Consider the following 25189-nt stretch of genomic DNA (forward strand, 5'->3'; position numbering starts at 1 on the left):
GTAAGAATCACCACCTGAGCAAGTTTAATGCTAAGGCACATGAATTCACCTGGAATATCTCCCACTTAAGGAACCATGCAGAGCACATACCCTGAAAATCCTGTAGACATCACCATCATGGCTGACATTCACAGGTTCATAATACAAGCCATCAAAAAAGGTTGTTTTGATTGGCGTACACTGCTCTGGTTTGCCATCTTCCAGGTTGAGCCCATTGTAGTAGTAGCCATAGAAATCACTCACAGGAAGGTGGTAGTACACCTGGAAGGTGAGAATGACTATGTTATCACAAGGCAAGGTCCCAGGCAGGTGCAAAATATTGTTTCACCAAAGCACTTGACTAGATATGAGCCGTCTCCAAGACAGAGTGATATAGCATAAGGGTTCTATTATACCATGAAAAACTCTGCTATTTCAGTATGGCTGCAGGCTGATAAAAGGAGAAAGAAAATTGAGTTAAAACTATCTAAGAGGTTGAGATTACAGTGCAGTCTTTTCTAAAGCATCCTCCTTGCACAGCACATATCCACTCTCCCACTTTAAGAGCAAACTGCCTGTCTTAAAGCATGGCACTAGCAGGACCTTTGTTTATCACTTCTCAGAAACACAGGACTCTTTCTTTTTTAATCATATGAGTTTGTTTCTTCCTGTGTTCCTTTCTTACTCAGAATCTAAACTCATGACAGCCCCTGAGCAATCCTATAGCCTATGGTGTGTTTGCACAGTGATGCCTACTTAGAGGTGAACAAGCAATTTTGCCTGTGATGCATGAAAAGGACTAGCCTCTGCCACCTTTTCCTGAGCTGCAACGACTTTGTGGGGTGAACTTGACAAACAAGTAGAAAGATATACCGCTGAGGTATGCAGGGATGACACTGGACTGTGGCAAGACTCCAGCTGATTCCCATAGCTTTTGGGTTGTCCAAGGCCTATTTGAGTCAGAAGATGTGATTTGGACATAATCACTCCTCAGAGCAGAATGATACATTAAATGATATACAGTAGGCACAGTCTGAAGACACGTTTTACAATTCCATGCTTTCCAAAAATAACTATTCCACTATTAATTTCTAGTTTTTAAGTGTATAACTCCTATAGACCTTGAGACATCACTGAGATGTCTTTTTTCCAAGGGGAAAAGACAAACACAACCAGCAGCAAAGAGATCAGAAGCTGGTCATTGGAAGTATCATTCTGGATGTCCCTATGTCAAAAGAACACAGGACTGGGTATATGGCTTACAGTCTCAGGAGAGAACTCTCGTTCAGGCTGAAGGAGAAGGATGTTCTTATCTACAGCTCTCAGGGCACAGTAGGAGTTGGCAGCAGCTTCAAGATGGAGGCTGACATTAGAGCCTGGGAGACCCTCCTTCTCAGAGAACTGGAGTTGGAGCTGGAAATTAGTAAATCCAAGAGAATCATAGGAAAAAAAATAAGAGAATCAGTTTGGCGCATAAAGTTTAAACTCATCTTTCACCATCACCCACTCTCTTCTCTGTGGGGAAGAACTCCTACCACTAAATTTCCCTACTGAATTCTTGTTCTGTGAAAATACACATCACTTGGGATAGATGACTAATCCTCTAGTCACCTCCCTCTCCTCACTTCATTGAAAGCCTAGTCTGAGCTTGAGCATACATGCCCATTCAAGGGACAGCTTCTGTTCTCAGGCACATCTGTACCTCTTCCACTTCTAAAGGCCAAACTGAGTGCAGGGCTGTTGATGAAATCATTCATTGACTTTTCACTCAGCAAATAGCTAGCTGGTATAGTCCTTCATAAGAAAGCAAGCATTTTCACCTTGTTCTTGAAGCATATATCGCTGCGTATCCAAGAGCTGTCAGCCACTATCTCCCCATGAGGATGCACTGTGTAGAGCAGCAGTCTGGCACTGGGGGCAAGCTTCTCAGTGACAGTCAGTGGGATGGAGAATGTGCCTCTGGGAGCTGTGGAAGGAACACAGAACAAGGGAAGGAGAACCCAACAGAAGAGATTAGACAAACCTGAGCTTTGGTAGAAAGACCACATATTTACCCATAACCTAATAGCACCTTTAAAAAGAGAGAAATTGGATATTGGGAGATTCATCTCTCAGTGGCTGAAGAACAGCTCGAATCAGCAAGGTACCAGACACAAACTGGAGGATGCTGAGAGCAAGGTGCTTTGCAGAGAGGGGCCTGGGCTGAGCAGAAGTTGGACAGGGAAATCTGTCTGTGCATGATTGCTACAAGCAGAACACAAGACTGTCTTTGGATCTCAGAGGATCTCCTACACCAGATAAGACAAGCGTATCTCCTGATCTATGAGAGGGCTCTCTTACTGCTAAGAAATAAAGAGTTGTTGTCAACACAGAGGGCAACCACTAGAGCAGGAACAGGGTACGAGGCTTTCATATATGTTTTGATGAGTCTCACTCTATCACAGACCTTAGTGTTAGCCATCAAGAATATGAAAAAAACCATAGCTTCGAGCTGTTTTTGTGAAGGGAAAATCGTGTAATATGTCTGCCTTTTTATGAGTGAAATGCCCCTCCCTGAACCATAGGGGAGCATATACTGTGTAGCCATAGTACATGAACACCTGAAGAAAGACCAAAGATGGCAAATACTAAGCAAGATTAAGTCCTATATGTGGAGTGAGGCCTACCTAAGCCACCTACTGAAGATAGGCTGGAAATAGACCTGGTTATTTCAATTATATTTTTAACGATGAAAGAACAGAGTTCAGTTTGTTGTCATCAATAGGATCACATTCCTTGTCACTCATGTGTATTTGGAGATCTCTGAACTGTGATGAATTCCAAAGTGGTAATTTACCAAATATCCCTGTCAAACAGGATATCTGTCATTCTCAGACTTTAAAAAGTTTTAGTCTTCTAATCAGGGAAGACTGGGATGTCACATAATATGATGTGACTTGAGTGACCACTCACTTAGTGCAGCAAAAGCTAATGATATTGTGAGTGGTGAAAGATGATGAGGTTTCAGAACTAATACCTGATTTGGCTGCAGTTCTCTGCATGCGTCCCATTTCACATAATTACTAATGTTCAGGTGCTTAGAATAATGTTCTGGTTAGTTTTTACTAATGTTATGGTCCTCTGGAGCATCAGTAATAATATGGCCCAGAACTTACCACCAGAAATGGTGACTTGCTGCTGCCCACTGAGAACAATTTTTCCTTTTGTCATCACCTGGGCATAGAAAAAAACACAAAACAGAATCAAAAACGCTTCTTCCCTTCCCCCACTGAAACCACTGATTCCGAATGGCATTCTGAGAGGCTTCAAAGGTCATCAAGCCTAGCTACAATTTGTAGCTGGTGGCTGGCCTGAAGATTTCTGCCTTATATGGTGCTCAAGAGAAGGTGAAAGAAAAGAGACATTCAGGGAATCAAAGTAGCACTCAGCACTTACCACATAATAGAAGTTTGTGCGCATGGCGTTCCCATACCCCTCTTCATTCAGGACATAGAGAACATTGATCATTCTCTGCTGGCCACAGCTTAGCTTCTCCTGCACTGGCTCAATCCTCACAAAGCTGTTAGTCCGTGAGTAGAAACGCCGGACAGAGAATAAGGCGTGGGGCTCATCATGGTTTGTCCACACAAGAAAGTCTACACAGCCATCTGGTGTCTGCCTGGCCTGAGGGATGCATGAGAATCAACCATGTGGAAAATAAAATGCTAGCAGGCAGGTGTGAGGCAGTGGCACCTCCCTTGTGTAGAATATTCTGTGTGGAAGCTGATCGTGTGGGGCTGTTTAACCCAAGAGCAAGAGCTGGTGTGAAAATTATTTGCTCAACAAGTCCAGAGTGGGAGAGACCTTAATATCTCCTTCTGGAGACCTTAATATATCTAGACATCTAAGGAATGTTGCAATAAGGAGGTTATTTCAGATCCTTATAGAATTGGGACAGGCTGTGTAAGCTGCTAGGGTTCATTGCTGAGCAAGAATGGTGTTGATCTCAAACAGCCTGCTTTTGCTGTCTTTCAAGCTCTTCCTCTTACACCAGAGAAAAGGCATGAGACCATGAGAAGACCATGCAGTGGGGAACAAACATGAACCTGTGTCAGCAGAAATGCAGGAAGCAGGCGGCAGCAGGGAAAGAAGTTGACATGCATCCAGGTTGGGTGGAGAAGGCCAAGCAGGCTGTGAGGAAGGTCCTGAACCACACAGAATAAAGAGAAGGAAGATGGCTGCAGAAAGGGCTTCTGAGCTAAGGAGGAAGTACGGAAGTGCTGAAAATCTCTGCAGCCCAAACATCCTGTGGTGCAGTCTGCCACTCCTCAGACTTTGATGTTTTCTCATATTAGTATCACATAGGCTGCAGGTGTTGAAGAAATGACTGCTTACTTTCCTTACGTGCAATAATCCTGCCAACACCCACCCACTTGCTTCTAATCCCTCTCCCAAATGAAGTATTCTTTCAGGAATTAAACTGGGTCCTGCAATTACTTACTCTCAGCTTAAAACTGGGATCAAAGAAGTTGGAGGTGTCGATGGAAAAGGCAGCAGTGCCGTTCTTGTCTGTGGTATAGTTTGCAATATATTCATCATTGAGCTCCAGCAGCACAATCCTATTGGCAATGGGCATGCCATCCACGTTTGTCACAGTGACCTGAACACAAATACCCAAGGTACTCAAAAAACAAACAAAAGAAAGGATCGGAAAAGCTCTGCTAACCAGAGGACACTCAGTTAGGCACTTAGGATGACTGCAGGGAGTGGAAACCTATAGTGAAATGTATTATAGTCACATGCAGAGTCACATGTGCCTTGATATTTTGAAGGAGCAGGAACCCTGTGACAGGTAAAGAGAGGCAATTCCTTTCAGTGCAGAGGCAAACCTTATGTCACAGAGGGAGAAGGAATGGTTTATATACATGGTATGGTACAGAAGATTCTTCTTATGAGAAGTCCTCTGTGATCCTTCAATGACTCTTAGTTCTGTGGGACATCACATAAGTTAAAAGCCATTGTGTGAGACATGATAGTTTAAATTCGTGCCTTATACTCTCCCTCCCTGAGCAAATAGAGACAGAGGGACTCCAGAGCACACACTCTTTGGAGGGCACTGACTCATAAATCTGAAGAAATCAGATGACTTCATGGCCACAGGTTAACTGTGGGGCTCTGTAGCACCTCCCAACTCCTTGGCCTCCGTGCACACCCATTGCATACCAGGGCAATGTTGTAGGGCTCATCATCCTTCCTATGCCTGGGCTTGTACTGGGCGTGCAGGTTGGGAAGAATTTGGAATGTGCTCCAATACCTGTATAGGAAGGTTCAAGCAAACAGCCGCAGGACTGTGTGATGCAATGTAGGGTAAATTCTGCCTTCAGTTTTGGTACAGTTGTTGCTGGAGTAGCTTCTTACAGACTTGTCTTGTCCACTCATATGACCTTCCATTTTCCTACCTCTTAGCCATTCTGTAATCATAGCTGCCCTCAACACTACAGGTTTTATGATACAATTTTCTTATTTTCTCTAGAGGTAATTCACATAATGGGAAAAGTATACAGCAGTCACTGTCATGCAACATTGTCAAGGGAAGTTGTCAGTACAGGATTAGGGATGGCCATAAAAGGGGCAACACAGAGATCATGCTGGACCTCATTGAGATTTTGCTCTGGATGTGCCCTCTCAGCCACCCACCTGACCAAAGTAAGGAATTCCCCTCTTGTAGTAGCGATCCATGTTCTTGAACATCACTCTGTCATTTTCTTGGACAACTGGGACATAGTCAGAATCTTTCATGTGAATACCTGTGAGACACACCCAGTATGAAGGGGAAGAAACAGAAATTAGACATGGGAAGAAAACTGTTTCTTTTGAAAATCTATATGGAGCAGTGATGCTCTGAAAGGAGAGTTCTGCTCTGCTCTGAGGAGCGAGCTTGATTGTTGTTTGCTGCATGGGTTAGGATCCAGGAGATTCCTTTCAGAAAGTACCACCTATTAGCTTCACTCAGCTGCTGCTCAACCTCCACTTGCTGTTACCTGTCCCATTTTCAGTGACAGTAGTTTCTACGCTGAGGCCAGCAAACATGCTGGCATAGCTGCGGTAGAGATGGAAGGTTTCGGTGGAGATGACACTGCTGAGGCAGCCATCTCTGCCCAACTGAAAAAGAGCACAAAGAGGAAAGTTAATTTTTCCCAACGTTTGGACAACTGCTCCTCAACCTGTATTAGTGGTGTCTGAAGACCTCCATGCCTCTGCTTACATTTCTTTCAGCTCTTTCTTACTTTCTACTCACTTCCCTTCTACCTCACACCTCTCATTCTCTGGCTTCCTTCACAGCTCATTGTTTCATTATCATCTCCTCTTGCATCTGGAACCCTCTATCCTCATTCCCTGTAGTTCTCTCTGCCCTCGAGTCCCTTTTCAAATACATCTTGCATGATGTCTGAGCTCTCTCAGCAAAGCTCTGTCCTGCAAGGAACTTTGAGCCTGATCAAGTGTAGAAATTCATCATTAATTTCATGTTAAGTGACCTCAAACACTCCCAACAGAGGCATGCTGACTATCCTCAGTAAGAACACAGCTCAAAAGTTTTAGAAATTATAAATTTACAGCTTCATAAGCTTCCACCTCTTCAACTGATTTTTCTGAGACAGAATTTCAATTTCTAATGAATGGTTCCCCCCCCCCCCCCGACCTTTTTGAAGGGGAGGTGCATGAAAACAAAGTCTCCAAATGAGGTCATTGGGAAAAATCTACCATCATGGTCTTTCAGCGTTGCCTGTGAGACACTGAGAAAACACATGGCTGGGATTGTCTCTCTGTTGTTCCCCAGGAAATGAATGAGGCTTCCAAACACTATGTTACATATTTGGTAATAAAGCTCACTAAGAAGAAAGGTCATGCCCTGTATCATACCAGTGAAGTGACAGTCTTACAGATTTCTTTCTGGTTTTGCTCACATCGTGCACTATAAAAGTGCCGCTGACACACACTGATCTGGACATTCCCTTGCACAGGCTGGCCATAAGTGTACCTAGGAGAGGAGGAGATGCAAGAGCCCAGTCACGTGAATTTGTCATGAAACCTGTCAAAGTCACAGAGCAATACAGAATCTAAACCCCTCAAGAGTGCCCAGAGCACAGAGAGAAGAGAGAAGAGCAGCTAGGTATCAGAACCAGTTAGCCCTTGCTAAATTCCCTTTAACTATTTTTACACTGCTTCTGGAGTCTCGTCAAAAAAGCCTGCTGTACTACTGCCTGTGGTGTAGCTATTCCTTAAGGTCTGAAGCTGGAAGGTAATGTTGGGCTCAGGGCTGGAATTTTATTCTCTGCTGTTTGCTTTTTTTTCATTAGCGCTTTACACAAAGCAGGATATATTGCAAAACATACCCTTATTAATCCTCTGGTGCCCAGACTCATCCCATGCTGTCTTTTGGCACTACTGTGGCTAGTGATCTTAATGCTAGACTCACCTGCTATACTATATCTTGCCTTTTCTGTAGTAATAGAAAAACAACAGCTAGTGTGTATGTACTGCTTGATACCTTCAAACTGCTGGGCAAACGTAAACCATCTCAATTCTAACTATGCTACTTAGCAGGTGGAGAGCTATCATCATATTTTCTGTCACGGAAGTACTAGTTAAAGGAATTGCTCTAGTCCACACATTGAATCAGTAACAGTTCCTGTTTCCCAGCATGGCATACCATCCTCCAGCCCACCTTTCTTGTGCACGTATGTGTTGTTCTCAGGTCTGATACTTACAAGGCACAAACGTTCACCCTCAATTCTTCATCGAAGAAAGAGATCCTCTTTGGCACACTGGTTATCACTTCGAACTTTGGCAACACTGAGAATGCAAGGTGAATATGACAGATCAGCACTTGCACACCACAGGTAGGTGTGTGTGTATGGCAATTAACAGTAAAAAAAACAAAAAAAAACCCAAAAAACAAAAAACAGTTGGCAAAGGCATTTCCACCAAAAAGGGGGAGGGAATGGTTTAGTGCAGAAGTCAGCTGTAGGATATTGCTGGAGAAAGAAAGAATCTGTAATGGCAAGACGAATAACTTCTTTAAAATGCAATACTGATACTAATACTAATACTAATACTAACACTAACGCTAATACTAATACTAAAATAGCAACCACAGCAAGAACAGTGATAAATCACTAATCAGGCTGTGCATTTATCTTCAAGAGAAATGAGGGAATAATGCTGATGTCTAAAACTATTTAAAGCCCTGGAGAACAGAATGTGTGACACAATCCTACCCCACTAAAGGAGAAAGGCAACAAATTAAGTGAGATCAAACAGATCCCACCCCACTGTCACTCCCCCTTTTCAGCTTATCTTTTGTCCTAGGTCACTAGCAATAGTGACATCACAGTTGGAGCAGGCCTTCTCACTCACCTGTACCTGGGAGACAGGAACATAGGAAAGAATTCTGGAGGGTAAGCAAGAAAAGTGCTTTACTATCCTTACCAAAAAAAAAAAAAAAAAGACAGAAAACAAAAGAAAACAAATAAATAAAAATCCTGGTAACTGTCCAAGCCCTCCATGGGGACTATTAAGGAAAAGTTGTCACTGTAAGATCAGAAAATTTGTAAAATCAAAAAAAAAAAAAACCCCAAAAATAGACAGACTCTCTTGATATGGCCTGTTTCAGAGAGTAAGCAGATCAGGCACTGAGGGCTTTTGCACCTCCACTGCCCAGTATTTTCCATCCTGTACTTCCACTCATCATCCAGCACCCCCCCCCCCTGCAGAAACAGTCTGCTACCCATCATTTCATCTGTCTTATATATCATATATTCAGATTTCTACTGTATGTTTTATCCTAATACTCCTTATACAGTGATGACCTCCACAGAACAACGGAGGCCTGATTCATTCATTTTACCTCTGAACAGATGGAGAAATTAAGGCCTAAGTGATAGGATGTGGATCCCAAAGTTACACAGTGAGTTTGTGCCAAGCTCAGAAAAGAACTAGAGTCCTAATTTAGTATCTAAAAAAAAATGCTCCTCCACCTCTCTCATCTTTTCTTTGTTTCCTTCTTGCCTTCACTTTCTCTATCCGTCGCTCTCTATGTTTTACTTTTTTCTCAGATGTGGCAGGAGATTTCAAAGTACTTTAACTCTGCACTAGATGCCCCTTTCTAACTAAGGCAGAGCCAGCCTTATTGCTACTGCAGGGAAATTCACAGCTCATGCTTACCATATTCCTCCACGGTGAAAGAGTGGTACTCCTTTTCACCTGACGACTTCTCCACAATGATGTGATAGGACCCCAGAATTGGCTCCTGGATTAATGGGAAGGAGAGGTGGACAATGCCATGCTTAGATGCTACCTCCAACCACTGGAAGATCTGGTTTTGCTCCGGATCCTGGAGAGTAGGAGAGAGTGAAATACTAAAACCTTTTTCACCCTCTTTCTTGTGTTCTTGTCTTCTTTTAAGTTTTGTGTCCTGGCACAGTGGCTCAGTGCATTACAGAATATGAGTTTGGGCTGATGAGCTGTGTGCTTTGACTTCCCATTAATTTTCCAGATTCCTTTATGTGTTAAACAAGCCTAACTCTATGCTAACTGGAAATTCTCTACACTGCCTGATGATCTGGGATCATCCAGGAGTAAAGCCTGATTGGGACTCAGGTTGAATATCTGTAGCTCTTCCAGCATAAGATTTTCTGACACAAATCCTCCTTCTGTAAAATGGCAATATCATGCTGGCCTTTCTTGTAAAGTGCTTTGAGATCTAATGATGTGAAATGCTGTATAAGTCTGAATCATTGTTAGCCTGTCCTCAGCAGAACATGGTATTTCAGAAAGGCACTATTCTTATGTCTATATGAGAATAAGCCTATCTCACCAGCCAATTTGCTGTAGTTTTGCCAGGGTAAGATTACACTGAACACCTTGTACAAATCCTAACAAAAGTCACAGCAATAACCCCAAGCCACCCCTGACTAATGTTCTGCTGGCTTCTTCCTCTCGGTCCCTCTAGTGTTTGACACTTGGTACTGCCGTTGTTCAGCCTTAAGTCCATTTACTTTAGACAGTGAGCTCTAGGCAAGCCTTCCTCCACTATTGACTCTCTGGTGAGCTGTGTCTAGATAGGCCAGCATGTGCACATCCCCCTTGTTGTGGCCGTGTGGGGAAAGCATATTTGTAAAAGCAAATGAGAGATATTGCATCAAGAAAGAGTATCAGGGAGATAAAGGTCTGGATTTAATGCTATAAATTAAATACATATGCAAATAGTACATAAAAAATAATAAACCAAAATCATGTTTGATACTGTGTTTTTTCCCTTTGTCAAAATTACTTGAGAAGGACCAACACTATAGCTGTGCAGAAGGGTAGGATAATTTTCTCTTTGGGGTAATAGAGTTCATGGAAAATGCTATTTGCTATTATTATGCTCCATCTACAGATGTTATAGTGTCTGACTGACATAAATTGATTCTAACTTTCAGATAATCTGGGAGAAAGCTTTTAAATCCAAAGCTGTACCCAACCAGATGTAGCAGAGGCAGGAGGAAGACCCACATCTTCTGACTCATGGATATTTGGCTGAGCTGTGATTCTTGAAAATAATATACCCCCATTACGACAAATAATTCAGTTTCCTGTTACAATTATGGTAAATTTTATTCTTTAGTGTTAGATATGAACTCATTTCAGGTAGTGATAGGTGCCTAAAAGTCCTATGTTTGCAGAAAAGAGCTGGTATCATCTTGGGACACTTTGCTGTCAGCCTTCTACCATATTCAGTGCTCAATATGTATCCTAAGTGGTGGTGGGAATAAATTTCACTTGTTCTGGCTACCCCCATCTTACAGTAGGACTAGTGAGGAATATATCCTTGGAGATGCAAATGAGCACAGCAAGTCTGGGTTTGCTTTCCAAAACAACTTGCTTTCAAAAGCAACTTCCTCTTTAATGACATGGTGTATCTCTTACCTCAATGATGATCCGGGGATACTGGAGGAAGAAAAAAGAGAGAGAAAGAACAAAAATGGTCAAATTATCAAGAAATTAACTTGAAAGCTTAACTTGGAGCTTGAAAAATACTAGAACATAAAGAAGGCTGTGAACCCCTTTCTATGAATATAGAAGATTGGATCAAGCAAACAATTTCAAATTCACATATATAATTAAGTGATAATTTAAAGTGGCATAATCTATTTATGGATTTCTTTTTTCTACTAAAAATGTCCAGTTTCATTCTACATATCTGGGGCAGATGAAGTGAAGTGACTACAAAATCTGAAATCTGTAAGCATTTTCCAGGAGTGTTTTCAGACTCTTGCCTTCTATAAAGGTAGGGAAGGGATGGAGTCTGAAGTTAAGGAGTTAAACAATCCTTCAAAAATATCAAGAGGCCTATCCCAGGCCCTTTTTTTCATTTTAAAAGTGGGAGAGTCTCAGTGAAGAGGGTCCCCAAGATGGTGCTTGAAAAATCTTGACTATCCATCATACTTACTGTCTCCTGAACAGGTCTGAACTGGCTATCCAAAGCAATCACACGAAACATCACTGAAAAAGAGATAGAAGAAGGAAAAATAATTCACTTGAGCAGTGGTGTGTCACTATCAATGTATAAATGAAACAAAGTTTGTCCAGGCTATTCAGAAGTCATAAAGAGTCCCTGAAGAACTGGAAAGGATTTGAATATTGTTTTAGCTAGTGAAAAAGAAAACCAGAATAACCTTGTTGCCTGAAATATCTTCCATACTGACCCACTGGGACTATCTATGAATTAGATTAGAAGTTAAGTAGAAGGAACAGTTGGCAGGAAATGATATGATTTTTTTAATATGAATCTTTTATTATTATTTATTAATTATTAATTATTATTATTATTAATTATTAATTTATTAATTAAAAGCTTAACCTATTATTTTCTGTGTTCCTTAAGAACACTCCTTATGTGATTGGCCTCAGTAAACCTTTCGGAATTCACGATCCTGTAGAGCAAATTAACCCAGTAAAGACATATGAATTCTACTCACTTGCGGCAATTTTACGAATCAGTTCTATTTTTCACTGTCTTTTGATGAGCCCCTTGGGAGACAAATATACACTATCTAAAGGATTGCTTATGGTTATCACAGTCCATGGGCTTTCCCTCCATAAGAGAAGTCCTTGTTACTCTAGACCCACCCTTGCACTCAGTTTTCCTGTTCATTAGCTGACTCAAACTCCCCAGCCACCTTTTTGCCCTGGTTTGTAGATGGGTTTGTCCGTCTGAATGAAGACAGTGTTATCCACATTCTTTATTGCCACTGATCTTCTCTCAGCTAAGTTGACCGTGGTGCCTTTGGCAGAGAAGGTAATGAAAGCTAGGGGGTCAGAAGTAGCAGGAGGAACCTGGAGAGAAACAAAATTCCCATAATAAAGTTGGCAAATGAGACATATTGAGGTCCTCTGATGCCCATAGTTCTTGAGTGAGATACTGAGTGTCAAGTGAATCATAAAGAGCTTGTGCAAACTCATGAGAAGCCACATATTTGCTAGTGACAGTCTCTGAGAGTCTGCACTGTGGAGGTCTCATAATTTGTCACTAGGTGCTAAGGCATTAAACCATCCACTGCCCTAAGCATTTCCTCATCTCACATAGCTATCTGCTCATATGCAGGTTGCCCAGCCATGTAGCCCAGTTCTGCAGTGTTTCTTCTGCTGCATACCGGAAGACCTAATCTTGAGTTGTTAGTGGTATCTGTCCTAATCCTGCAGAGTCACAGGAAAGGGAACAAGCATGTTCCAGCTGGCTTTTCCAGCATGGCAGTTATGACAGTCTTTTAGGGCACATGCACCTGGGATAGCAGTCAAAATCTTTTTTCTGTTCACACCGTGAATGGAGATGGAAAGCCTTTCTCCAGCTCTCTCCTGCAAGCCATCTGTCTTCTCTTTTTTCTGTCTGTAATGTCTGCTTTTCCAGAAGTTTGCCTTTCTGTTTCATATTCCACAGCCACTCTCTCTAGCCTCTTGCCCTCATTGACAAAGAAACTTTCACCCCGAGGTATTTCCAGCTTCTACTCTCTCTTTAGTAGTCTCAAGACAGGAAATACCTTGAACTTGCTGCACTTGAAGAAATCATTCTCTGTCACGGATTCCTCAAAAAGAGTTGTCTGGATACTGCTGTATTCCAGGAGAATGCTCACGGACAGAGGCTCACTGAGGTTGTGGAACTGCACGCAAGCACTCTGTGGAGAATCGCTCTGCACTACTGTAGGGACCAGCAGCACATATTGACTGCAAGAAAGCAAGACCAGACCAGAGACCAGAGTTCAGTCATGGAGGAAGGCTAGAGCAAAAGAGAGAGGAAAATACTACAAAAATGCCACACATCTGAAGGAAGATGTAGGACCTGATCCAGAGCTTGCTTGAAGTGGTAGAAGGATTTCCATTTATTTCAGTGTATTTTTCATTATATGCTATGAAATTACAGATGACTTATTTTTGTCCCACATACCTTTTTTTTTTGGAGCTAAAAGACTAGTATCATTCTATGTAGTGTCTTACCAGTATGATATTGCATTTTTCCATTCCAGATATTTAGAGATCCTCAGTTGCTAAAGTATCTAACGTCCTGACAAGCATAGATGCATTTATCCTCCTATGGCCTTTAAGTATGTATATGTGTACGTAAGCCTCTGGAACCTCTTCTAAGAAGGGGTTCTATTTACCTTTTTTTTTGAGATTATTGACAAAAATACCAATTAATCGTAGCAACAATTATTTACATTTCTTTTTCTCTGGGCCTCTCTCCCTCCAGATACGAACTGACACATGACAAGTCAAACAGCATAATGTGCAAGAAATGATCCTGCCATAGCTATCCCATCTTGCAGAATGTTCTAGGAAATACTCATCCTAACTTGAGTGCTCTAGTCTCTTTCCACACCTCTCACTGTGTTGCTGCCTTCCCTTTTTTCTTCCTCTGGGCTTTCTTGGTTATGCTGTCTTCTGTAAGTAGGGCAGTCTTCCTCCCCCAAACTCTTCCACTCCAAAAACATTTCCCAAGGTTTGCTATATCTGCTAAGTTGCTGTTGCTGGCTTCCCGTTCTCTGCTGCCCAGACTGGTCTTTCCAAATGACGCATGAAAGAACTGATGATCTGGGTCTGTAAAGCAACCTGAATCACATGATCTTTTGATAATTTAATCCCTTCCCTTTTTTCCTGCAAAGTTTTGCTTGCTCATATTATCTTGCTTGTTATTTTCACTTCCCAGTTCAGACTTTATGATATTCAGAGACCAGGAGTAAAATGATCAAAACCAAGTGTGTAGTGGAGAAACCTAAAGCCCCCTGACTTTCACAGAGTGATTTACTTAAAATTTTGAGAAGGGGATTTAAGATCCAATGTTTGTGTATTTTTGAAAATCATATATGAAATCTTCTGTCTGTATGAAGCCATGCACATTGACAGATCTGTATAAGCAGTCACAGCAGAGCAGTTATAAAAATAATAATAGGATTGTCATTCAGCATATCTTTCTCGTAGCACCCACTTCTGGACTGTAACATCTCTTCATACACCATGCTCTCTTCACTGCCAATGCATGTTAATCCTGATCATCAGCATTACTGCTAATCTAGTCTTGAATCTCCTCCCAACTTTACCCATGCACTTCAAACTTCATCTAGGACAGTTCTAGGTTTCTGGCACTCAAATCAGACTTCATACCAATTTTGTGATGGAGATCATCATTCCAAACCATGCTTCAATGTCATCATCATTCATTTCATATATATTTCAGAACCTAGGCCTCAAAAGCCCAGAATATTATATAGCAATGTCCTCGAATAAATTAATTGGTGGGAAATATAATGAATTATTTTATCATAAAAGCACAAAATGCATGATCTCTTACGGTTCAGCAGACACTATGGCAACCCAGTGCAAGGAAAGAATACTCAGAAGAATCCTTGACCACATCTCTGTCTTTGAAGAAAAAAGAGGAGAGACTCTGATCTCAAGCAGACAGCCTGTCTTCTGGCTTTTAAACTGGCTCCTCCTTCACAGCTTCAGTTATATTCTATTAAAAGAGATCTACATAAAATTTGCATAGATTTGTCTTCCCCTCTCCTGTCCCTTCTCACACTCTTTGAACTTCCAAACAATAGCTTAGGGAAGCTCTCATATTTCAAATAGCTTTGCTAAGTATTGCAAGCCAAACCGGTTCCTGCCCATCTGAATGTTTTGTAGAAGTTTACCTCTCTCATTATCATGTCATTGATTCCTTGTCACTGAAGATTCCTTAATGTTCCAACTTGTTAGTGTTTGCCATTGCTTAAGTATTTCCTTGTTCTCTGAAGATATCTCCTAGATACATCTCACAAAACAAAAGTAATCATAACACAGTGCTATTGTATGCTTGTATGGAGGGCTGGGCAGTAATAATATGGCATTAGACTTCATTCAGTATGGCACAGGAGGAAACTCCTAATCCTAAACTGAATTTCTTGCTGTACATAGTAACATTCAGCAAGGAATTGTGTTGACTGTGTATCGCTTTTGCCAGCCATCAGGACAAGCATATCTCTTTTTAGAGAAAAGAAACTTATGACATCATTTCATTTGTTCATTCATCTGTCTGTCAGTCAGTTTCCTTCCCTTACAGCTGTCCCCCCATCAAATAAGTTTTGTCACATGTTGGTGAATATTAAATAAATTTGACTGAGAAGTAGAGGTTTCAGAATAATCAAGGTATAAGATCATAAAATAATTAAGATTTAAGGGGATCTCCTGACATTATCTGGTCTAATCTCTTCTTCTAAGCAGGGCTAACTTCAAAGCAAAAGCAAGTTGCTCAAAGCTTGTCCAGTAAAGTTTTGAATATCTCCAAGAATGGAGAGTCCACATCATCTCTGGACATCTGCTGCCATGCTTAATCATCCATGTTGTTAAGAACTTTTTTCCTTATATCAGATTTGCCTTACTATAGCTTGTGTCTGTTGTCCCTTGTCCTTTCATTTTGCATCCTTGAGAAGAATCTGGCTCTGTCTTCTCTACAACCTCCCTCTAAATTTTGGAAGATGGCAATTAGACCACCTTTGTTATTTCAGGCTGAACAAACCCAACTATATTACTTCTCTCTGTAGATTGTGTGCTCCAGCCTGGACCATTCTAGTGACCTTCCACTGGACTGTCTCCAGTATGTCAATGTCTTTCTTGTACTGGGGAGCCCAAGACTGGACACAGAACTCCAGATATAGTGTCATAAATGTCGAATAGACGGGATGAATCAGTTTCCTTGACCTACTTACTACACTTTTGCTAACACAGCCCAAATACAGGAAACTACATAATCTATGTCAGTGGGTGACTGAATTCACACTCTTCCCTAGGGAAAAGAAAAGAACTAAACAAGGTAGCTAGTCAACATGTGTGTAGCTCCAACATTGGGAAAATAAAAGGCAGTTTCCCTTCCTCTTCCTCAGCCAAACAGGTGATGAATGGGAAGGGGAAGCTGAGCATACTATAGGAGTAATTAGTGACATGGATGAGAGCTAGGGATATTGAAGAAGTGGTTAGGCAATGCAGAGTGGGCCTGAAGTTATTTCAGTTGTAGGAAGCCTGGAAAGGGAATGAAGGCTATTATGGTGATGTGGTATAAAGGGATGTAGGACTGTAGAAAAAACAGACTTTAGTAATTTCACTGCTCATGGTACAATATGGTCTTGCTAATGATTCAGTCCTACAGTGGTTATTCTTTCTAGCAGAATAGGCAGTACCCTGACTATCCCTGTCTAACCAGCTCAGCTACACATCTTTCTCAGCAGCTTTCTGATGACCAACCAGGACACACAGAAAATTGCCTCAGGTGCTGCTGGAGCTACTGTCTATTCCCACTGAGATATTAGTGAGAAACATTGCACAAAGATTCCCAGAAAGACCTGACACCAGTGTGATGATGCTGCATGGCAGGTGCATGGTGTCCAAATAGGGTGGTCATGCTGTGAAGAAAGCTGCTGTTTTGGTTGTAGAAGGCAGAAGATAGCTAAGAATACGGTACAAACATATTTGTATTCACAGCTTTGAAATGCCTGAGACCCCATGTATTACTTCAAACAGGCCATATTCTTGCTAAAAATGAAAAGAAAAGATAAAGAGAACTCTCTTTTGTTATGATCTTCAAGCCTCTGAGAAAGTTTGGAAGAATCCTAGAATATGCTTTACAGAGTTAAAGTTTTATCTGACAGACAAGTTTGAAAATATATTTTGTCAAAATTAAAAGCTCTGACAGAAATATTTTGACAATAATGGCATGTTCAAGGTAAGAATTTAAAGCACTGTGTTTTCTTGGACAGTGTTATATTAGGAAATAATGGAGATTAGGTACAAAACAATAGGCAAAAATATAATTAAGAAACAAGAAGGAAATAGTAATCAATTCCAGATCCTTGATGGAAATTACTCCAGAAACTCACCTTTTATTAAATTGCAATATGCTTTTATGTAAAAGGGCTTTTTTTGGTGATACATAGACATGAAAAAGAAAAGGCATTTGCACCAGATGATCAGATGGTCATTGTACCAGATCTCCAAAGGTCCCTTCAAACCCCAACTGTTCTGTGATTTGAAAAACAGAATTTTTACAGGACATGATGTTCAGAGCAATTAAGTAGCAAGTGTTTCTCTAAAAACTTGCTGTTGAATTCATGACCTTAGTGAATTTGCTGATCCCAGAGGATCTTTTGTACTGTAGCAATGGTGTGATATAAAAACAAGCTCAACTCTTTACACACATTAGTACCATGCCAGTGATAATTCTTTAGAAGACCACAGTGCAATTAAAAAGTTACTCCAATTGTCCTTAGCAGCAGGGACAAAAGAAAATATTTTGGGTTGTATGAATTAAGACCAAGGAGCAGGAGAGGAATAGTCATCTGGAAGCGTGGGGATCAGGATTTACCATGGGGGAAATAATGAATACTCACACAGAGCAGCTGCTACAAGACAGGGACTTAGAAGATACCTTGACACTGGAGGCCATTTAAACTGACCTGTTAACTTTAGACTGGCACTGCCTTTTTTGGCTTAAGAAAAGATGTAACTGGAGATAATAGTCTGACTAGAATACTGATAAAATGAGATACAATGCCAACTGCCCTTCAAGACCAAAGTAATGTAAATCCAAATGTAATTATTATATGTACACTTGTTTTTCATAGAATAGTCATGTTGCATGCTCTTAGGACAGCAGGGAATCAAATTGTCCTCAACTGGTTCAGTCTAGGCTTCAGAAAGTTAATTCATTTGCTCTCTCTTATGAATAAACCTTATAAACATATGCATATGTGTCTTTATTTCATTCTTTCTCTAGATCTGAAATTCGAATGGCCATGAGTCAGAGAGGCAGTTATCGTAGTTTGTGCATTGGAGACATGACTTTCACATTTTATTTTCCTAACAAATAAAGCTGAATTTGCCAATCCACTTTATCACATCAGATTCTTCTGTGCTCATCTTCTCTTTTACATTGGATATACATAACTGCAGGACAATGTAAAGATTTACAACCAGTTCAGTGTTTTGCATATAAACTGCATTCACAATAGAGAATTCTATGGGACTGTGGCTAGACCACATCCAATACCCTAGTAGCCTTGTATAGAGAATCATATAGGACTGCTACAGGACTCATAGCAGTCTTATACTGTCCCAAAATGTCCAATATAGCCATATGAGCAGAATCTAATCACTAGATATAGTCATAAATTAGACAATAAAAATGTCAAAGACTCCCTATTTGTCATGCCTGCATATCCTGAAAGTGGAAGGGAGACATTCACATTCTCTGTCAGTAAAGATCTAAGATATATCTGTTTTCCATTGTGTCAGAAAAAGGGCAGGAAGTGCAATGGAAACATGAACAGCTTTCAGCAATGAAGCATTGGATTTTCCAAAAGACTGAGTAATACATAATTACTAGTTTTCCTTCTGTGGCTCCACTTCACATTTGCATAACACTTAGGGACTGAGAGTACTTTCTAAGTCTTGGCTTCACCTGAGATAAGTACAAACAATCCACTCCACACTACATTATCTTTTTACAGGCGAGTTTCTGCATCTAAAACAGGTAGATGTCGGGCCAGAGCCTCAGCTTCCAAAACACTTGTGCAGATATCCTCATCAAAAGTTCCACGCTATTTGCAACCCTGTGATCTTCTAGGAAAATTCTATTTTAAGTCTGAGGAATACTTTCCCCAAAAACATTCATCAAACCCACTCTAACAAAACATTTTGTTTTAAAAAGCCAACATGTCTCAGAATAGTAGTGTATATGTCAAACTTCAGAGGACTGCATAACTTTGTTCATTTTTTACAGTGGCATTCTACAAGTGATTTCATGGTTTGGATACTTCGGATCAATTTGTCTTCACAGTCTTCCAGTCTTCCAAGGCATATCCCAAACTGCAAGCTTTTGGATTAGCAGCTGATGGCATTTCTCAGAAGGTTTGCTGCCAACAAACAGCTCATAGTGCTGCTGATACAATACAATGTATTATTTCAGGTTGAATGGATGGAACAGTTTCCGGTATTGGCTATTTTCTGTAATAAAAAAAAAATCAATCAGGTGACATTAAGCATTGCAGCAGTGTTGCTGTAGTCAGAAAAGTAACACTGCTCTGTCCCTGCAAGATCTTTTTACAGGTAGACTGATCATAAATTGACTAATATGCTGACAACATCATCTTTCTGGAACATATTTTAGCCCTGCTTATGAAAAATAAAATCTTACAGCTTTATATGACATGAAACACTTGAAAGGCCATCAATTTTTCTTGATCTGTAGAGTTTAACATATACAGGCATTCTTCAAAAACCTCATGCTGTATTCAAATAATGAAAACAGGGGGACATAAACATAGAAAAGTAATCCCAAAAGAATTTAAAAAACTACTAGTAAAAGCTATTAAAACTAATAATCAATCTTTCTTTAAAAATAACAGGAATAAGAAACTTACCAGAGAATCCACAGGACCATTTGATGAGCAGGGTAGAAGATGAGGCCAAGAAGATTGCAGAAGAGCTAAATGAATTAGTTGCATCACTGTGCAAGAAACTTAGGAGATTCCCACACTTGAAAACTGCTTTAGGAGCAACTCATCAGAGGATCTGTCTGAAACTGAAGTGACTGTGCAAGAAACTATAGAAAAAACAGGCAAAATGAGCAATGACATATTGCTGAAACCACACTGGATGGGCCAAAGAGTTCTAAAGGAACTCTGGGATGAGATAGCTCAGTTGTTAACGGTGGTGGGTAATCACTGTTTTGAAGCAACCTGGTACCTGAGGCCTGGAAATAGCAAATCTGATGGTAATTTTTAAAGGTATTCCAGGGGAGATCAGGAATGTACAGGCCTGTAAATCCAACATCATTCCTAGGTAAACTGTTAGAAATAAATGACAAAATTAGAGGAACCCTGAATAAATATAACCTGGTTGCAAGGCATCAACATAGTTTTTGTAATTGGAAATACTGCCTCACAGATAAGGGTGAGCTGGTTGTTGTAGCTACTTAGATTTCCAAAAAGGCTTTGACAGTGTTCCTCCCAAAGGCCTTTAAAAAAACTAAACAGCTAGTCCATAAGGAGAAAGGTTCTTGCATGGATAGATACATGGTTAAAAGCAGGAAACAGAGGTAAGAGAACACAATCACTTTTTGCAAAGGAGGGAGGTCACCTGCAGAATTCCAGATGCATCTGTGCTAAATGTGGTTCAGGATCTGCTGTTCCTTTTCTTCCAGTATGAAAGCTAGGGTGCATTTGAGACATCAAGTAGAACTTGGTACTTTAAAACTATTGGGAAACAAGTGCTAAATCTTGAGACAATCTAAATTTATCTTCAAGATCCGTGATCGCAGTGTTTCTAGTGCCATACTAAGTTGGTCTGATTTGTAAATATCAAACAGGATACTGTATTTTTACATATTTTCAACCATTTGTTGATGGAGGTGAAGAGCTCTTCTAACAACACTTTGAGAAGTTATATTTATTATCAACTGTAGACTGTCAAGGACTGCAATATCAGCATAAACTGTTTTTTTTTTTCTCTCTTTCTCTCTCTCTGAGGATACTTCATAGAACTGCCTTTCTTTCCTTATCCTTTATTTTCAGTTCATTAAATTTCTGAGAGAAACAGAAACTGTTGCACTTTCAGACACAGGCTGCAAGAAGCCACCAGGCTGATGTGCTGTCTCTCCCTGCCTTGCTCCTGCTGTCTCAGGCAAGCCAAGGTGACAGCCCAGTGGAGAGGCCCACAGAGCAATCTGGGGAAGTCAGGTGGCACCCGGCCAGGGTGCTGCATAGATGCTGGAGCAGGAGAGAGTGTTTTCTGCTGTTGGCAGAAGGTGGTGGCAGCTGTTGCTTTTCCAGGGGAAAACCTGCTCGTGGCTCCATGGAAGCACCATGCTTGCTGGCACAGATTTGTCTTGCAGCGCTGGCACTGCCATATGCCTGCTGGGCCTGCGCACATGCTTCACATAGGACAGTCCTGGGCATCTGGGCCATGCATGGGTCCATGTCTGGGTGACACTACCCTTTCTGGAGCTTCAGCGATGATGATCTCAGATATCGCACTGCTCTTTCTCTCTTACTTTCCTTGGACTGACTGTGATGCATTTCTGGCCTCTACAGGGGCCTGTTTCAGTAGGATCACTAAAAATTGCGAGGTCCTGGGTTTTGTAAGGTGATTCAAGATTGCAGGGATAAGGTCCCTGAAGAGGAGGGAAGAAGGAAGTTTGTAGTGTGAACATCAAACTGATGAGACTGCTGGACTTATGTTAAAATGGCAAAATGTATTTTGTGTGAGACAAGACCAATACCAATGTGTCTGCAATGTAAGGGTGTCTTTTCAGTCATGTACCCGGCAGATACTCTTGCAGGTGGCATCCCTCCTCACTTTCTGAGTTTGGAGTTAACATAGTGGTGTCTCTCAGATGATAGGGAAATAATGCAGCTTTTGCTCAATTCACTTGGAAGTTTCAGTTGAAAGTTGATCTTGTGGCTTGTCATGAGCTATTCTATAGTGTTCCTCCATGTTGCTGAAATGCTGTGGGATGTACCACTTCGCCAGAGGAGTAGTGGAACGAACTACTTCAGTACTTGTCTTAGTAATATGATTGGGTCCCATGAAAGTGCAAATCCAATAACTGGGCCAATTAATTTCACTAAGGATTTATCGCACAGTCTTTCTTACCTTCGGCATTTTGAGGGAAGATGGAAAATTCTTCTTTTTGATTCTTAGTATTTTTCTCTATGCTGAAATATGTTTCAACCTACGTGGCTCTGACTTCTGGTTTGTTTTTTTCCCCATACTTGGCATACTTGATTGTCTACTTTGAAGTGCTTTCAGTGCAATAACATTGTTCATTTGAGTTCTCATTGTCACTATCTTAAAGCACCAATAACCAGAAAGGGAGGCTGCTCCACTGTTCTGCTGCTTGCCCTTTAGGAGGATCCAGATTGAAACTTTGAATGATGTTTACTGTCCAAAATTTAGAGTCTGAGCAGCACTTGTGTTTACAGAGCAGGAGAAGTGGAGCTGGGAACATGTGTTTGGTACTCGGGCATTCAGCTTCTGCCTCTGTATCAGCATGACCTGCAGGGAGCAAGATGGGGCTCCAGCTGGAATATCTGGCCTCTGTGGCTACTCAAGTCAGATTATCCTATATTGACGCTTTTCTCTTACAATACATTACCCATTGGTGCTAATTTGACAGTGCACATGGTAGATCAAGTGCATCCATGAGTAAAACTGCTCATTACAGAGGATGGAATGAAAGTATTTTAACTTAGACTGCTGTGTCTCCGCAGTGGTTCTGGTTGGCTTTGTTTACCTTCTTCTTGCTTGGAGGACAGACTTTTTCTGCTTTTACTCTGGATTTCATGCAGCACTTATAATTTATCATACATTTTGCTGATACTGCAAAATGTGAAAAGAGGGCAAAGCTGGACAAGTCTTCTTCATAAAATATGATGAAGTGTGTAACTTTCCCTTTCTACTCCACAGCAGATTGGCAGAAGAGTACTTGCTTTAGAGTCTCCTAATATGTCCAGTTCTGTTATGCCGTTCCCTCCAGCTACTCCCATACCATTCTGAGCTCCAGTCTTAACACAGATGTGCATATGACCCTATATTCTGAAGCTCTGCTTGGTGCCAATCCACTGCTAAAGAGTCTGGGAACTAAAATCTGTATCTCCTCTGGATACTGAAAGCCGTAGACCTGGTAGACACTCTTCTAGCTACCTTAGTCTCTCTTTGTACCATTGCTTGCTCCATGTGTTACAGGTGATTCCGTCACTTATCTTTTCCCTTATTATTGTACCCCCTTATGGTATGGTTAGGAGACAGAGGTTGAGGATCAGTGGGACCCAGACCCTCACCCACCAACCTAATTAGTCTTATGCCTGACTTTCTCAGGAACCAGTCATGAACAAAATACTTCTCCCTTAATCTGTTGGCTTATGTCACATATGTGTTAACATTCAGATTGATGTAGAAGGTCTAGCATAAGATGTCTTTCTCACTGAAGCACACGCTGAACCATGAAAAGGAAGGGAGATAACTGTTATGTAATGTTAGGCTCACCAGCCACCATAACAGGGTCCGACCCTAGGTTCCTGCTGAAAAGTTTGGAGCCAAATCAAAGTGAATTAAATAAATAAATTTTAATGACATGCGTTCAGTAATTACAGCTCAAGCTAGGTGCCTCCAAAGAGGGACCCCGAAAAAAGAAATCCCTGGGCAATTATAGCTTTTTCAAATTAAGTTTCCCACCCCTCACGCGGTAGCTCAGACCAATAGTAATTTTTGGATCTGGGGTCTCCTGCTCCCTATTGGGTCTCATCGTTGTCCCTGGGCAGGCTGTTTCTTTCTTTATCTTTACTGTTGTGGTTTCTGCTGACGGATGTGTTTTCGTTCCTTGTTGTGTCCTGCCATTGTCTCTCAAGGTCCTGATGAAGAGGCGGTAATTCCAGGCCACAACAATTAACACTGCCCCAGCAGCGAGAGGAGGCTTTGTTTCTCAAAGTCCTGATGCCCTGCACAGGCCTTATTATAAAGTCTTGACATCTTTCCTTTTGGATTGTGAGACACAAGAATGCAGACTGCTTGTAACTTCCTTATCTTCCCAGCTTGAACCAACTCTGGGGCCCTTTCTTACTGAACTAGGTGAAAATTCATTATGTTATCTGAGTGCAGCCTAAGGCTTCAGCAAATTTAGCTACCATGCTAAGCGAGTTTTATATAATTTGTGCTAAGTGGCTACCTCTAGACAGTTTCAGTTCAATAATTTCCTTAACAATAACTTTGCCCTACCTCAGCTGCAAGGGAATTTCCTAGTGAGCAGAGTTCAGGAAACAATGCCTAGCCTGACAAAGTGAAACAGCCCTTAATTCAAAGAGACCATCTATCTGGATAAGAATGGAGTAGAACGAGTTTCAAGGCACAAGACATCAGTCTGGTGCTGTCAAAGATGTCAAAAGAAAGAGCAGACTCAGATTTCAGCTTGGTGGAGCCTGTTAGAGTGTGTCTGAAGAGGTATGTCCTAAGAGGTGCCCTCAAAAGAGTTCTCAGGTAGAAATCCTCTTTTCTGGGTGAGTTCTCTGAGGGAGGCCCTGAAATACACTCCTGATGACCATCCCCTGACCCAGTGTGTGTTGCTGAAGACTGAAATTCTTGAGTGATATTTTGTTAGGAAGAAAAAACAAGTCAGCTGGATAAGGAGGAGACCTTTCTGATGAACCTCAATGACAGTGGATTAGATGTGACATTTGTTTCACTAATCCATGTACATTTTATAAAACCCTTGTGCTGTCTATTTGCAATGTTAAACTCAGGTGTTTTTCTTTGCATTTCGCCTTAACCTGGATTGACTTAAGACTGACTGAAGAAAACTGGGGAGTGACAGAGCCTTCCTCACTCAGAAGCACAGCAAACTTTGACACACCTTAGCAAATGCTCCAACTCTTCTTCAGCTGCTACTAAAGTGTAACAAAAATTGCAAATCCCTGTGGGTTATTTTTGTTTTAAATAGATCTAGAATATTCAGTTAAAAGAGACATCTAGTTAAAAATGGAGATCTAGGCTTATGAAAACTTAAAAGTCAGTGACTCATGTTTTTGGCCTGTAGAAGTTTTTTTTGTACCTGGACACTTGTCCTTCCTTCCCTCTGCACCCTCCCCTTTACCCCTCTCCCCTATCATAC

General features: G+C 41.1%; 1 protein-coding gene across 5 annotated transcripts in view; it reads right to left on the reverse strand.

The window, feature by feature from the left end:
• The window catches only part of LOC112993888 (ovostatin-like), a 36245-nt gene extending 21284 nt beyond the window's left edge, over positions 1–14961 (reverse strand). The window contains exons 1-16 of one of the 5 annotated variants that reach the window (XM_026117874.2): positions 14846–14961; positions 13041–13224; positions 12183–12339; positions 11453–11505; positions 10930–10950; positions 9184–9352; positions 7728–7812; positions 6880–6997; positions 6000–6120; positions 5656–5765; positions 4460–4618; positions 3415–3642; positions 3135–3192; positions 1800–1945; positions 1243–1392; positions 91–261 (exon numbers count right to left, since the gene is read on the reverse strand). In XM_026117874.2, the coding sequence (XP_025973659.1) occupies positions 91–261; positions 1243–1392; positions 1800–1945; positions 3135–3192; positions 3415–3642; positions 4460–4618; positions 5656–5765; positions 6000–6120; positions 6880–6997; positions 7728–7812; positions 9184–9352; positions 10930–10950; positions 11453–11505; positions 12183–12339; positions 13041–13224; positions 14846–14910 (1995 nt within the window). In that variant the 5' untranslated portion in view covers positions 14911–14961. Of the gene's footprint in view, positions 1–90; positions 262–1242; positions 1393–1799; positions 1946–3134; positions 3193–3414; positions 3643–4459; positions 4619–5655; positions 5766–5999; positions 6121–6879; positions 6998–7727; positions 7813–9183; positions 9353–10929; positions 10951–11452; positions 11506–12182; positions 12340–13040; positions 13225–13876; positions 14681–14845 lie in introns of those variants that run through there. The other 4 variants (XM_064518589.1, XM_026117875.2, XM_064518586.1 and 1 more) reach the window with 4 other exon arrangements.
• Positions 14962–25189: the final 10228 nt, after the last annotated feature.

The sequence above is a fragment of the Dromaius novaehollandiae genome, chromosome 1 (assembly GCF_036370855.1).
Source record: "Dromaius novaehollandiae isolate bDroNov1 chromosome 1, bDroNov1.hap1, whole genome shotgun sequence".
NCBI lineage: Eukaryota > Metazoa > Chordata > Aves > Casuariiformes > Dromaiidae > Dromaius > Dromaius novaehollandiae.